The sequence below is a fragment of the Callospermophilus lateralis genome, chromosome 14 (genome assembly GCF_048772815.1).
Source record: "Callospermophilus lateralis isolate mCalLat2 chromosome 14, mCalLat2.hap1, whole genome shotgun sequence".
In the NCBI taxonomy this organism is placed as follows: domain Eukaryota; kingdom Metazoa; phylum Chordata; class Mammalia; order Rodentia; family Sciuridae; genus Callospermophilus; species Callospermophilus lateralis.
In genome coordinates, this window is record NC_135318.1 from 104,926,870 (window position 1) to 104,943,367 (window position 16,498).

General features: G+C 35.5%; 1 protein-coding gene across 2 annotated transcripts in view; it reads left to right on the forward strand.

Annotated features, from left to right (window-relative positions):
• Positions 1-16,498, forward strand: part of Septin10 (septin 10) — a 72,573-nt gene that overhangs the window by 32,156 nt on the left and 23,919 nt on the right. The window contains exons 3-6 of one of the 2 annotated variants that reach the window (XM_076833993.1): positions 3,710-3,827; positions 4,219-4,414; positions 8,648-8,834; positions 14,582-14,743. In XM_076833993.1, the coding sequence (XP_076690108.1) occupies positions 3,710-3,827; positions 4,219-4,414; positions 8,648-8,834; positions 14,582-14,743 (663 nt within the window). The remainder of the gene's footprint in view (positions 1-3,709; positions 3,828-4,218; positions 4,415-8,647; positions 8,835-14,581; positions 14,744-16,498) is intronic. The other variant, XM_076833994.1, reaches the window with a different exon arrangement.

Genomic DNA, 16,498 nt, shown 5'->3' on the forward strand with positions numbered 1-16,498 from the left:
CGCTTTATTTGTGAGTTTAAGCCATTTACATTTAGAGTTACTATTGATATATGATTTGTATTTCCAGCCATGTTTGAATATTTATCTTTTTTTTTTTAATTTGGTTTGTTTCTCCATGATTAGCTTTCCCCCTGCTCTCTGGCTTACTGAGGTACTTCCCACTGTTGGTTTTGGTTATTGTTTTTCATTTCTTCCTCATGTAGTGTTTTGCTCAAGATGCTTTGCAGTGCTGGTTTTCTGGCTGCAAATCCTTTTAACTTTTGTTTATCATGAAAGATTTTTATTTTGTTGTCATACCTGAAGCTTAATCTTGCTGGGTACAAAATTCTTGGTTGGCATCCATTGTCTTTCAGAGTTTGAAATATGTTGTTCCAGGATCTTCTCGCTTTTTAGCATCTGTGATGAAAAATCTGATGATAACCTTATTGGTTTACCCCTGAATGTAATCTGCCTCCTTTCTCTTGAAGCTTTTAATATTTTCTCTTTGTTCTGTATATTGGATATCTTTATAACAATGTGTCTTGGCATTGGTCTACTGTGATTTTGTATGCTCAGTGTCCTGTATGCATCTACAATTTGTACATCCATTTCCTTTTTTATGTCTGGAAAGTTTTCTGTAATTATTTCATTCAACAGGTTGTCCATTCCCTTGGTTTGAACCTCTATGCCTTTCTCTATCCCAATGACTCTTAGGTTTGGTTTTTTTATGTTATCCCATATCTCTTGGATGTTTTTCTCATGATTTTTTTTACCAGCCTTCCTGAGTTGGCTAGACTCTTTTCAAGATGATATATTTTGTCTTCATTATCTGACGTTCTGGCTTCTAATTGCTCCACTCTGTTGGTGATACTGTCAATTGAGTTTTTAATTTGGGTTATAGTTTCTTTGATTTCTAAAATTATTGTTTGATTTTTTTTATAATCTCTATCTCCTGATAAAGATGCTTATTTGCTTCTTTTATTTGCTTGTGTATTTCATTTTCAATGAGTTCTTTCATTGTTTGAATTTGCTGTTTCATATCCTCTCTAAGATTCCATTCCATCTGTCTAAGGTATTCTTTGAGTTCTTCATTTGGCCATTTTTCTGATGCCTCTGGGTCCTCCTGTATATTTAGGCTGTCCTGCATTGTTTGTACTCCTTTTCTTCCTTGCTTTTTCATGCTGCTTATGTTACTTCTTGCTCTGTTTGACTGCTAAGTTACTGTTTACTCCTATAAATTTATTTGGTTTTGTGTGTCTCTGGGGTCTCTCTCTTGTGATTGGAGACTATGACTAGAGATGATGAGTTTTGTTGCACTTTAATGTAGAGTCATTCGTTTCCTAAACTGTGTACGGATTCTGATGGCATATAGTATAGTGGTCTGCGGTTTGGTCTTGGGACTTATATTTAGGTCGAATGATGTGATGGTATTGAGGTTAGTATCTTTTGGCAACCTTGGACTGTTGCTCTACTGACGAGGGATATTAGCAGGAGAACGGTCTGGAGTATCTGGGGGAAGTTAAGGTCTTGGTAGCACTATATAACGCCTCAGAACATTGACCTATACATATTTAGTAAATTACACATAAACAGTGTCGTATTGCTTGGGAGGAAAGGTGTTAGAAGGGAAGGGAAGAAGTCACTAAAGAGAATGAGAGTAAACAGATAGAATTCAAGGAAAGGGGAATAAGGAAATTGATAAGAAATGAAAAGACAAAAGAAAAAAAATAGAGAATAAAAAAAGAAAAAATTAAAAAAAATAATCAAAAAAGTGGTAGTAAAAAATAAATACATAATACAAAAAATATTTTTAAAAATTAAAATTAAAAATTAAAAAAAATTAAAATATGCAGTCTTGGAGTTCGATTAACTTCTCTTCCAGTAGGTGGAGCTGTGCCCACCGGGCCAAGCTTCTCCTCTCAGTGTGCGGGAACCAATCACTGTGCAGCAGCTCCTGCTGCCCAACTGGGTGGGTCTCCACTCCTGAGTGTCTCCGGCCGTTTCTGTGTCCACAGTACTGGCTACATGCCAGGTCTGCTGCTCACGGGAGCCCTATCTTCTTGAACAACTGGGCACCCTATCCCTGCTTGCCAATCCCTCAGCCCCTAAGGTTGTGGAGATTGGGGCTGAGATCCCTCGGTGTATTTTGCTTGCCCTCTGGTAGCCACGCCCCCAGGAGCTGGTGCAAGAGACCTCAGTTGTCTGCGCTGGTGGGAGTGGTAGCCCGGGGCGTGGGACCTGCGCCACACCTGGATCCCTCTGTCTGACTATCACTCTCATGGGAGAGCTGGGAGGGGCCCTTGAGATTTCCTGCTGTGTGGAGGGGGTGGCTAGGGGATTACACACCTGTCGCCGCTGGTATCAATGAAGTTATCTCCTCTGCTGCTTTCTGTTGATGTCAGATCTCTGCCATGTTGGTATCCCATGCGAATGGCAGCATTTCATTTCGTTCCCTTTGCCGGGTGACCAAAGCAACAGGTGGGTCCTGACCGGCCCTCTCAAGCCCCGTCTCAATCCTCTTGCCACTGCCTATGAAGGCTCGGTTGGTATTTACCTCCACAGTATTCAGCAGGACCCGGACTGAGAAGCAGTTTCCATGGGTTCTTTAGCCCTGGGCCAGAGCAGTTTGTCTGCGAGACGCAGGCGAATGGGAGCCGGAATTCGGCCGCTCCGCGCTCGGTGTGTGTTCTGATAGGAGCAGGCTCCGAGAAGCAGTTTCCTTGGGTTCTTTAGCACTGAGCCTGAGCAGTATGCCTGCGAGACACAGGCGAATGGCAGCCTGAAATTACCTGTTCTATAGCTGAATGAGTTGCGATCAGTCGAAAACAGGCGACGGTGACGTCAGCTCTCCAAGATGGTGGCCGCTGCCTTCCTCGGTGGTCTGACCAGTGTGGAGAACCGAACTGGACCACTTCCTTTCCCCGTCTCAAACCCAGAATTCAGCACTGAGCACAGTGAGGGCACAGCTGGCAGGAGCCCGCAGAATCCGCAGCGCCTTATCTTTGCGTTGCTAGCTCGTTGTTTTCCGGTGCGTGCCTCAGTCTCTAGCAGCGGGGCGATTTGCTGAATAAGCAGCTTGACGCTCCGTGCGGACAAATCGCTCGCGTTTGAGCCCCAGTAACTGATCCTCAGGCGATGGAAATCCTTCCTCTAGGTTTTGGAGCACCCCAATTTTGCTGGAAATTCCTAACAAGCTAGCTTTTAGCCGTGCTAACTCATCATTCTCCCGCACAGTGACGCGGTACACGGGGGTGATGCACTCCCTTCGCCGCCATCTTCCCCTCTCCAGGGAGGTAAGTTTGACGTGAGTTATACTGTCACTACTGGAGCTGAAACTATAATTTTGTATTGTACTTTTTTTTCACTTCATATCTTAATGAAGGATTTTTCCAAGTCATTAAAAATTTATCGGAAACATTCAAGGACTTTAAATTCTCCATTTTGTGAGTGAATATGACATATTTTATTTGAATGTTTTTAGAAATGAAATGTTTTACTGTTAAAATTTGTGCTGGACTTTTGGTATTGAAGGGAATAAGAAATTTGTGTTTTGAGGATCTGGACACTGATTTTTTTTTTTTTCCTCACAATGTACTTGATCATTGTCTTAGGTGAATAGTAATAATTGTAAAATCTTTACTTTCTTTGATAAATTCATCCTTTCAAGTGTGCCTTTTTCCTGTTCAGTCAAGGTCATTTTAACTGTGGCTGTTGTTTTTGTTTTCTTCAGAAAAGAGAAAATATCCGATCCTTGACTATGTGTGGCCATGTTGGGTTTGAGAGTTTGCCTGATCAGCTAGTCAATAGATCCATTCAGCAAGGCTTCTGTTTTAATATTCTCTGTGTTGGTGAGTGCCACTAACTCTTCCTCTGAATTCTTCCTCATGTTCCTTGTGCTCATTCCCTTGTTAGTATAAGCAGTATGAAGCTCATGTTATCAGTTTGAGATCATGAGCCCAGGGATTTTCTTACTTATCTAAATTATTTCAGTTTTGTTTTTCTTAGCTTTAAACCTTTTGTTGTTCCATAAACATTTTAGTGCTCTTTTCGGAATTCTGAGTAACTTAGTATACACATTAATTTCTCTGCTGATGACTTAGAACCAGCATTATGTTATGTCTTTCATGGACAACTCTATCTTTAAAATATTTGCAATCCTTGAAACTACTCTGGGAATTCGCAGCTGTTTCTTCTCACCCATTCTATGTGTCTATGAAGATGTACCTTTCTTTCTTTCAGGGGAAACTGGCATTGGAAAATCCACACTGATTAACACATTGTTTAATACTAATTTTGAAGAACATGAAGCCTCACATTTTTGCCCAAATGTTAGACTTAAAGCTCAGACATATGAACTCCAGGAAAGTAATGTTCGGTTGAAACTGACCATTGTGAATACAGTGGGATTTGGTGACCAAATAAATAAAGAAGAGAGGTATGTGTTTTCTTTATGTATTAAAACAAGTTTTCTTATATCAGGATCAAGACATTTGCCTTTTGCCTTGTGAGCTTTGGTTTGATTTTCCTCTATGGCAATCCATACCTTTCCTCCCATACATTATTATTATTTTTTTTTTTTAGCAATTATGCAATGTTTTGTTCTTATTAAGAAATTGACATTTTTCTGCCAACTTTTCTATTTTCTTTAGAGTAATTTGAATCAAATTACTAAAATGTGTATTTCAGCAAAAATAGTTTTAATTATTTCCTGATATTTGGTGTATATTCAGTGATTGGTATTAGTTTTCAGACCAAGGATGATTATTGTTGAAAATAAAATATATACAAGGGCAAATATATACAATGGGCAAATACATGGTACATGAGTTATTTTTGCAATATGCCAACTAAAATAGTTATATTAGTAAGCATTGTAGGAAAGTTTTAATAGTGAAATTTTAATTTATATTTTACTTTAGTATATATTTTCTATATTTTCCTATAGTATTATGAAGATTAATGATAGATTCTATATCAACTTTAAGCTATGAAAGAAAGGGGTAAATAGATTGGGTGAAATTAATTACTTTTTGTTGTTTTTTGAAATGTATATATTTTCTTTATTATAGGCAATTTTTTAGAGGGAAAATATTTTGTACAAATTGACCTGATATATATTTGCATATAGCCTTTTTGATACTGCATTGTGTTTTAAATATGAAGAAATTATTTATGTGGATTAGTGGCAGGTATAAAAGCCTTTGGTACCTTGTTTTAAATGTTATTAATATTTGTAAGATGGATAGCAACTTAGAACTAATGAAAGTATTTTTAATTCCCCTTAAACATAGTGTCATTATAATTAGCCTGCTAACTAAATTTCTTTGTAGGATGAAATAAATTCCCAATAGATTTAACTTTCTATGTAAATTTATCCTTGAGTTTTAATTTGCCTTTCTTCATTAATTTATTTGTTGGATTGTTTTTTGGCAATTACCAAAATAATATGTAGATACGTTTTCACTACATATCAGTTGGAACCCGCTTTGGTCATCTCCTCAGGCCCTGTCCCATTTCTCTCCCCAGAAAAACTACTGCTGTGAATTAGGTGTTTTCCCAAATATTTTTCAGTTTTTAAGTTTCTTTTATTTTAACAAAGATTTATTGATGCATAATTTAAATAGAATAGATTTCATTGCTATCAAATATACAATTCAAAATTAGTTTTGACAAAACTTGTAGTTTTGTAACCACCATCATTTCTTTAATATAGGAAATGACTTTGGGCTTGGCATTTGCCACTCAGTCCTTAGCCACAGACTTTAGGAGTATGCTCTTCAGATGTACAGAGCTTTTTGTCTGCAGCTCTTCTCCGTCTAGTGTTCTGCCCCACAGATTTCAGTCATTTTGGTCTCCCTAAACTTCTGTGTTAGTCTTTGCATCTTGGTGAATATATCAGGCTACTTGCTGTCTTTCAGTGTTCTGCCCAGTAAACCTGTTTCCATGCTGGAAGCTGAAAAAATCTTAGTGTTCCCCTCATTTATTCCTTTTTCAATGATCATAGTTTTATACTGCCTGTTGTCCAACATCCAAAACCCCTTTTCTCATATATGTTGTCTTAGTTTTTAGGTTTTAGGTGGAAAGGTAAATTCAGTCCCAGTTATTCCCATAATGAGTAGAGACAGTTTATTTTTCTTTTCTTTTCTTTATTTATTTTTAAAATTCTGGACTGTACTAGGGAGGATTTGTGTATTTTGTTGAACAGTAAGGAGTGATTGAGGGCATCTTCACCTTATCCTCATCCTAGAGGTAAAGCTGTATTTTTTACATGTGTTAGGGTTTGTTTTGTTTTGTTTTGTTTTGGTTTTGGTTCTAGTTTTGGTTTGTTGACTTTGAGTTTGTTTTAGATAGAATAAGAAAGTTTATTTTAGTAGTAAATTTTTTAAAAATGTGAATAGACAATGTTGGTGTTTGTTTGTTTTTTGATGTTGGGGAATTGAACTCAGGGGCTCTTTATCTCTGAGCTATGTACCCAGCCCTTTTTAAATTAAACTTATAATCTTGGATACCACTTTGGGATCACTTTTTCATATTGTGTTCTATTCGGTATTTTTCTTTTAGTGTTTTTGTAATTGTTCATTTATTTATTTATTTGCTATGCTAGGAATTCAACCCAGAGCCTTACACATACTAGGAAAGTGTTCTACCACTGAGCTATATCATGCCTTACTATTCCACAAAATACACAAATCCTCCCTAGTATAGTCCAGCATAAATAAATAAATAAATAGGTATTGTTAGCTTTCTGAAATGAGATTGAAGAATTTTAATTCTTTTTCTATTTTTATGGATTAGAATTAGTTTTCCCTGAGATGTTTGCTAAAACCAACCAAGAAAGCTAATTTGGAGTTACTTAACTTTACTTAGTGTTTATAGGACTATTCTAGAGTTGATCTTTTTTATTTTTTGAAAATGTTTTGGTGTTATACTTTTCCAGGAATCTGTTTTGTGTAAATTTTCAAATTATTAGCCTAAAAATATTGGTAATACACTCCTACTATCTTTGTATTGTCTATATCATCTGTAATGATACCTATTTTACTTTTCAGATATTGGTTATTTGTACTAGTTTTCATTTTTTTTTAAATATTTTTTTTAGTTATAGATGAACACAATATCTTTATTTTATTTATTTTTATGTGGTGCTGAAGATCAAACTCAGTGCCTCATGCATGCAAGGAAATACTACTGAGCCACAACCCCAGCATCTTGTTTTCTTTTTCTGTTTGATGAGTCTCAACAGAGCATTGCCAATTTATTTGGTCTCTTCAAACACCAAGTTTTGACTTTCTTGTTCTCAATTTTATCCTTTTTTTTTTTTCCTATTTCACTATTTCTATTTCTTATATTCTGTTTATTTAGCAAAAAATAATTTATGGATTTCATTTTCAAAAATCATAAGCAAGGCATTTGATAGAGGAACATTCACATGTAGGTCACACAGTAGGTCATATTTTAAGTCATGAATAAAAGCTTCTTTGGAATTTTTATATCAAATATGTAATTGAAACCAATTTTACTATTATTTTGGGAAGGGAATCCTGTTAGGTTACATTTAAACCAGTTTCCTAGAATTACTTACTGATGTTCATAATAATCATTCTGATAATGAAGTAAATTCTTTATTATTCTAGTTCTTATAGCAAACAGAATTATATGATCTTTGTCTTCACATTGTTTACCATCTGGACAGGGAGAAAAGGTATTCTGTGGGTTTAAAAGAGGTGATGATCCTCAAGAACTAGAATTGTCAGGCAACTTTATAGAAGAATTCAGTTCTATCCACATTTATCAAGTTCTTTAGCTGCACAAGGTACTGCTCTTTTTGGTCTGCAAAGATGATTGCAAAGGTGACCAGGGAATTTGAGGTAGGAATTATTTGCTATTTATTTTCACTTGGATTTGTTTAAGGAAGATAGTTAAGGGTAGAAAGGTAAGTTGAATAGACAGTGATTTAACATATCATAATGAAGTAGGATGTTCACAAACTACTCTTGAATTGCTGTTAGCACACTGGCCTGCATGTGCCTTGTGATTTGATTTGCATCCTAAAGGATGAATAGACTGAGACAACCAGAGGGAAGGCAACATTCTAAGGGGGAGTTATCTGAGTAAGAACTTGGAGCAGAGAACATGATTGGCCATTTCTTTGTTCATAATTAGCGAAAAATAAAACCATGCCAATCAGTATTCCTAGATACTTTCAGCTTATGTTTGCTTTTCCTCTTTACTATGTTCATGCCTTTACAAATCTGATTTAGAGAAAGTCCTGGACTTTGATTGAAATATATTTTTAGTTGATACCCCAAGCCTTTTTTCAGTTAGTTAAATAACATGTCATGGTTACAAACTAGATTCTTAGCTTTCTTGAGCAGTCTGATAAGTATGGGAACCTTTATTATAATGGGACACAACATGTGAACGGATATGGAAATGAATCATTGTGATTCATTACTGTATCAAACACAGTTTGTTCTGATGGTTTGAATATTACCTTTGTGTATATGTTATACACATTTTTTTTTCAGTAAAGTTATGTGTTTAGGTTAGCGTATAAACTCTTTATTAATTGGTAAAAATACAGACCTCAAACTTGAGAGTCTTACAAGTGTCTTATCAAGGTAGCATGGATATGTTGTATTAAATATTTAAATAATTATATTTTCAGCTACTTACCAATAGTTGACTACATAAATGCTCAGTTTGAAGCCTATCTCCAAGAAGAACTGAAGATCAAGCGCTCTCTCTTCAACTACCATGATTCTCGCATCCATGTGTGCCTCTACTTCATCGCTCCAACGGGCCACTCTCTGAAAACACTTGACCTCTTAACCATGAAGAATCTGGACAGCAAGGTGGGTTAGGAAAGTAATCAATAAATTAGACATTAAATGTGTGTGGACTGCGTAAATATATTTATGGATAGATAGTGATGTATTGTGACTTTTATCTGTGGATCTTTAAAACATCTAATACATTTCTGTCAGCTTATTTTCTGGAGAAATTCAGTTTGGAAGATGAGATGCAAATACAAAACATTAAAATAAAAGTTCAGTGTCATTATTTTTAATATAGAAATTATGTAACACTAGTTTTAGGTTACAACACTATTAAGCAAGAGGAAGAACTTCATTGACAAAGATTAAAGTACAATGTTTTATCACATATTTAGTGAAATGTGTTTTAATTTGAGCCCTACCAAGCTAAGTTGGTATGAGCCAATATAAATTTAGGGAGCTTTAAAAAGACTGTAAATCAACTCAAGTTTAACTTTTATTTAAAACTAAATATATTACTTTATAAGTTAAAACTACTTACTGTCTTATACCAAAAGAAAATTCAATCCCAAGTAGTGAGAAAGGCAGCTTTCAGAATCCTGGATACTAATTTTATAAGGTATGGTTTAAAAATATAAGGGCATTCTGGTTGTTCTGCTTTCCTCTGTATAGTAATACAATAATTGATGTGGAAAGCATGAAGACTACTAGTGAAACCTTTGTGCATAGGTTGATTTACTTTTGGCATAGTCCCTAGGCTTTAGCAAAAACTTGGTGAAGGTTAATAGACTTATCATGTGAAGAGATGTGATAGACTTAATCATTTAACCAGTTATCTTCATAGTAGAGCCTTATGTGGGAATTCATATTTGTGAAAGGAACATAAAACCAAGAGCATGGGAGTGGGGTTGTGGCTTAGCGGTAGAGCGCTCATCTAGCACATGTAAGGTCCTGGATTTGATCCTCAGCACCACATAAAATATAAATAAATAAAACAAAAATAAAAGGTTAAAAAAAAAAGCATGCAACATAAGCTGGAGAGAAGAAATGTGACAGTAGTATAAAGTGTCAATAAAGACTAGTACAGTGGCACATGCCTGTAATTTTGGGAGGCTGAGGCAGGAGATCACGGGTTCAAAGCCAACCTCAGTAGATTAGGGAGGCACTTTGCAACTTTTCTAAATAAAATACAAAAAAGGGCTGGGGGTGTAGCACAGTGGTTAAGCACCCCTGGGTTCAGTCCACACACCCCCATCTTCCTGCCCAAAGACAGTAGTATAATTTGGTGCCTATGGAGTCTGGTTTCAAATGTTGGATCTGTCACCTATTACTTATTTGATCTTGGGCAAGTGCTTTTAGCCTTCTGAGTCTCAGTTTTCATACTTATGTACAAACCAGCAAGAAGCCCTACTTAAGGCCCAGGTATGAAAATTAACTAAATTAATCCATGTAAATAGAGGGTTTAACAAATAGACAATCTTAGTAAGACAGCTATCATTACTTTGTGAGAATTAAATGAGATAATGTATTACAAAGTCCCTGTTATATTGTGCACATGAAATACAAAATGTATAGGCATGCAAATATGTTGGTTCACATTTCTCAGTGGTCAGAATATAGACTATATTTCATAAAGTTTTTTTAGTACAGTGTATAAATATATATTATATAATCTCCAGCTTTGATGATTTAAAGATGTTCTTTACTTTTTATGATAAACTATAAACTACCTATAAAAAACAAGCACCTGCTTCTGTTATTTGTATAAAAATGCTGTTTCAGAGTTAGCTGAGGTCTACAGGCTTAATACACTAGTATAAAATAGATAGTAGGAGTCGGGTATGGTAGTGCACACCTGTAGTCCCACCTGCTTCAGAAGTTTAGGCAGGACGATCCCTCTACACCAAGATTTTGAGGCTGACCTCCTCAGCAGAGTGAGACCCATCTCATTAAAAAGATAGGACTATAGCTTAGCATACAAGGCCCTTGGTTCAATCCCTTGCAATACAAAACAAAACAAGAAGTTAAATATATATAAAATATAAAGTAATATAAAATAGGCCACTCACTGGTTCAACTTCAGTCCAACCACATACCAGCTGTTGCCTCTTGGGGCAAACTAGCTAGGCTTTAGCTTTTACATTTGTAAAATAGGAGTACATGCTCATGCTTGTTATAAAGATTACCTGATATCCTTCAGCAGATGAATGGATAAAGAAAATATGGTATATATACACAATGGAATATTACTAAGCCATAAAGAAGGGTGAAATTGTGGCATTTATTGGTAAATGGATGGAACTGGAGAATATGCTAAGTGAAATAATCCAATCCCAAAAAACCAAAATCTGAATTTTTTTATGATATGCAGATGCTAACACACAATAAGGTGGGAGAGGAGGGAAGAATAGAATTTCACTAGATTAGACAAAGGGGAATGAAGAGGGAAGGAAGGGAGAATGGGAATAGGAAAGACAGTAGAATAAATTATAAATTTCCTGTGTTCATGTATGGATGTACGACCAGTATAACTCCATATCATATACAACCACAAGAATGGGAAGTTACACTCCATGTATGTATAATATGTCAAAATACATTCTACTGTCATGTATAACTAAAAAGAACAAATAAAAAATTCAAGAAAACAAATCAAAACAAAAACCCAAAAATAAATGTATCAAAAAATGGAAGATATTATTAATAGGAAAACTGCGTGAGGGATGGAGGTATATGGGAATACTCTGTACTTTCTGGTCAGTTGTTTTGTATACATGCTGCAAAGAATAGTCTTGAAATTAGAATGCAAACAAAAAAATTACTCGAGATAACTTTAAACATTTATCACAGTGCCTGGCACATAGGAGACACCTATGTTACTTATTATTCTGTTACTTGAAAATACTTTTAATTAGCAGGCACAATCTTGTTCAGAATATTCATATTTTGGTATTAGAGGTCCTTACTAACCTGATGTCCACCTTTAGCCTTCAAGTCTTAGAGAAGAGTTAGCAGGGAATAATCTATATTAATATGATCCCTTAGTGGATTTTCAGGAATAAACAGGAAAGATAATGATCACTTACTTGTTCAGCAGTCCAGTCTGCAAACTCTTAGAAAACTAGCTCTAGATGCATATCATGTACTGCCAAAGACTTTGGAAAGCATCATAATCTTGTTTTGTTATTTGCAGTGCTAGGGATCGAACTCAGGGCCTCAAGCATTTTAGGCAAGCACTCTACCGCTAAGCTACATCCTTGTCCGAGTGTTATCTTTTAAATAATACTGTATTTCATTCAAACAAAATGAAACATTTTATGGTAATATAAAAGAAAATCTTCATCATGCACTCATTGAAGATTGTCATTACCCTGTTGAAGATTGTTGTTGCTCTCTTCTGCTTTATTCAGTTGATGGGAGAAAAATGCTAAACTTGGGTCTTCTTTATCAAAATCCTGCCTTTAGTTTTCTATTGTATAAACCAGACAGGAATGTTATAACTAAATTTTTGTACATGTTTAAAGAGAAAACATAATTGAAGAGGCATGCTTCAATTATGTCACTTGGTACTTAACATATATGGATATGCAATATTTTTATAGTAGCAACCATTACCCACAAGACACCTGGCAGGCCTAGAGCCTAATTTACACACGAGTACTAGATAAAAATGAGCAATGATCTTAGTTCCTCAGACCTCCAGCCTTTCTTTTTTTTTCTTTTTTTTTTTAAAGAGAGAGTGAGAGAGAGAGAGAGAGAATTTTTTAATATTTATTTTTTAGGTTTCAGCGGACACAACATCTTTGTTTGTATGTGGTGCTGAGGATCGAACCCCAGCCGCACGCATGCCAGGCGAGCGTGCTACCACTTGAGCCACGTCCCCAGCCCCCTCCAGCCTTTCTTAACATAATTCTCTATTGTTCCTATAAGCCAAACACTTGACTACTTTTTAAGAAAGTTATTTTTATCTTTTGTAGAGGGTGAAAAGTGTCCATCTTTGGCAGTATGTATTTTTTTCTCTCCCTTTGATAGGCATGTAAATGTTAATGTTTAGCATTCAGTTCACTTCTGCATTTTATTGTGGAAGTAATCAGAAGTTATTGACCTGGCATAATTTATTGAATATGTAAGTATAGAATACTGAAACCAAGAACTTGTTATCCAACTCCCCCCTCCCCCCTTGGTGCTGGGGATGGAACTCAGAGATGCTTTGCTACTGATCCACATTCTCAGCTTTTTTTAGTTTGATTCAGGGTCTTATTAAATTACTTAGGTCTTTACTGAGGCTGACCTGGAACCTTCTCAGACCTTCCTCAGACCTCCTGAAAAGTTGCTGGGATTACAGGTGTGTGTCATGGTGCCCAGCAGTATTCAATTTTTTAGGTAGTTTAACATGAAACCTGTTTACTAACAATTGTAAAGTTTTCTACCATTGATTTGAGTTTAGCTGGAAGAACATCTGTCTCCTTGGATCATATAGAAGACTGAAATATCCAAGTATATATACTGAATCATTGTGAAATTGGAGAAGATAAAAGTTTAAGAATGTGGGCTGGGGCTGTAGCTCAGTGATTTTATTTTTACTTTTATTATTTTGAAATTAACAATGCCATCTAACTCTTAAAGGACTAGATTTATTTATGTGTTAGTTGATCTTCAGGATCCCACATCTCTTTCTCCCTGGCAGTGATAGGACTTTGAATAATGCTAATGAAGTTATTTCTTTGTGTCATGAAGACTTGTAGCTGGTATTGGTGCAGTTTCCTTTCTGTACCATATAGGTAGAAGTCTTTCATGACTGGGACACTGGTAGGGAAAAAATCAGGGCTAAAATGGGAGGCAGAAAGAGAAATGTCACTTGTTTTTTCATTTTGCTGAGGGACCAGTCACTAATTACTTAGTGCTTAGATTATTAAGAAATAAAAGTTGTTAGTGAATTAAGCAGGCATTTTCAGTTTACTCTTTATTGTATTTTACATATTTTCTGTGTGATGGAATTGTAAGATACTTCAAGGGAGAGAGAAGAAAATGAGATTTCTAAACCGGGATTGAACTCAGGGACACTGAACCACTCGAGCCACATCCCTAGCCCTATTTTGTATTTTCTGTAGAGACAGGATCTCACTGAGTTGCTTAGTGCCTCATGATTTCTGAGGCTGGCTTTGAACTCTTGTTCCTCTTGTCTCAGCCTCCCGAGCTGCTATAATTACACACATGTGCCATCACGCCTGGCCTGAAAGGTTAATCTCAACAAGAGCTCTGCTTTCTTTGAATTATTATTATTATTGTTATTGTTGTTAGTGTGTGTTTATGGTGTTGGGACCTTGCATATACTACACATACTAGGTAAGTGCTTTACCACTGAGCTATACCCCCAACTCATTGGGTCTGCGTTTTAAAAGCAGTTACTATGAGGCCAGTATCTATAGGGATGACTATGTAAGGGATATGTTTGTGTTTTTGAGAGAGACAGAAAATGTGTGTGTGTGTGTGTGTGTGTGTGTGTAAAGTGAAAGCCAATGATTATCTGAGTCAGAGGTCTACTTATTTTTTCTGTAGAGGGCCAGATAATAAATTAGGCTTCCAGGCCACATGGTTTCTGTGGCATCTACTAGTCTCAGCTGTTGTAATAAGAAAGTAGCCGGTGAATGAACATGGTGATGTTCCAATAAGTCTATTTATATAAGCTGGAACATAGTTTATCATTCTGGTCTGGGGTAAGGAATTTTATTTACAGAGACTGAATGGTTTTGTGTGAACAAATAATTACAAGATTAAAAATGAATCCTCAATTATATGATTTTGTATTTCTTTCTACCTAATAGGTGAACATTATTCCAGTGATTGCCAAAGCAGATACAATTTCTAAATCTGAATTACAGAAATTTAAGATCAAGCTCATGAGTGAATTGGTCTGCAATGGTGTCCAGATATACCAGTTCCCAACAGATGATGATACTATTGCAAAAATCAATGCTGCAATGAATGTAAGCTCCTAAAGGAATGTCAAGGCTGTTTTACATGTGAAAATAACTTGTGATTCATGTCATTGCTATAGTAGTCTCCCTTATCTGAAGTTTTGCTTTTTGAAGTTTTAGTTACCCATGGTCAATATTAACTAAAATATTGAAAATATTAATTAGCAAATTCTAGAAATAAATAATTTCTAAGTTCTAATTCATTGTGTACCATTCTGATTGATGAAATCTCATCACAGGCATTGTGTCAACTTACATTATAAAAGGAAGGATGGGCATAGCATCATGTATTTTAAGAGAGAGTGTCCTCATTCATGTAATTTTTATTAGCAATATATTGTTAAAGTTTTCTTATCTTATTATTAGTTATTGTTAATTTCTCTATGTGCCTAATTTATAAATAAATCTATCATACATATTTTATGTGTGGGGAAAAAATAGTAAATATAGGGTTTGGTACTATCTGCAGTTTCAATTATCCAGTGAGGATCTTGAAATGTATTCTGTCTGGATAAGTGGGGATCATTGTGGTGTATTTTCCCTTGTGTTTTCCGAAAATAGTTCAAACAAAGTGAAATTTTTAAAAAGCACAAGAAGAAATAAGCATTTTTAAAACTGTTAAAAGATAATGAGAATATATTTCTAAGCATTTTTTCCTTCCTCCCTGCTTTCATCTGAATAAAGCTATGCAATTGTGAGCTCTGTTTAATTTGTGGAGCTCTATTTAATTTGTCTAAGAAAGATTGTGTTTCTGTCCCGTTTTAAACAAATGTGAGCATACTCTACAACCTCCCTTGGAATGTTTTAGAGTCTAAGTCTTCAGGGAGATCTCTTCAAGCTGGTATTCATGTACACCCTCCTTTATAGTACCCATACATACATCCGAAACATTGACTAATCAAGGATGACTAAATTCTTTTTACTTTCTTTAAACTATCACATTTCTTAAATATCTGGTGTTATTTTGAAGGATTGTGGGATTGGGACTAAGACAGATTTAATCATATGCTGTATAAGAGTCATGGACCTCCCCAAGACTGTTAACTAATCTATAAAATTAGGTTAATAGTACCTATTTTAAGAGTTGTCACAAGGATTAAATGATACACTCCTAGTTAAGTACCTAACAGTGATAATCTTTAACTGGTTTTTTGTTTTGTTTTATTTTTTTAGAAAATGAAAGTAAAAATTTATTATACAAAGTAAAAATAATAGTTTGATTTAGAGTAGGAGTCACCTATCACACAAAAACACTTTATGACACATGGGATTCTTGAGACATCCAACTCCATTCTGGCCCTTAGGGGTCATTCACATATTGTTTGTGTTTCATTAGTTCATTAAAACAACAAATGTTTCTTGTTCCAGGTACTTCTTTTTTTAATTTGTTTTAATTAGTTACACATGACAGTACAATGATCTCAACTTGAATCAGATGGGGTCTAATTTCTCATTTTTCTGAGTATACAGGTTGCAGAATCACATTGGTCATGCAGTCACATATTATACCCACAGCAATAATAATGTCTATTTTATTCTGCTGTACTTCCTTTCCCCCCTTGCCCTCCCCTCCCCTCCCATCACTTCTTTCTACACAATCTAATGTGACACCCTTTTTTTTTCCCCTCACATCGTCATACATGTATTCTGTATAACGATGAGGGTCTCCTTCCATCTTCCATGCAATTCCCCTTCTCCTCCCTTTCCCTCCCACTTCTCTTCCCTATTTAGTGGTAATCTTCTTCTCATACTCTTCCTCCCTAC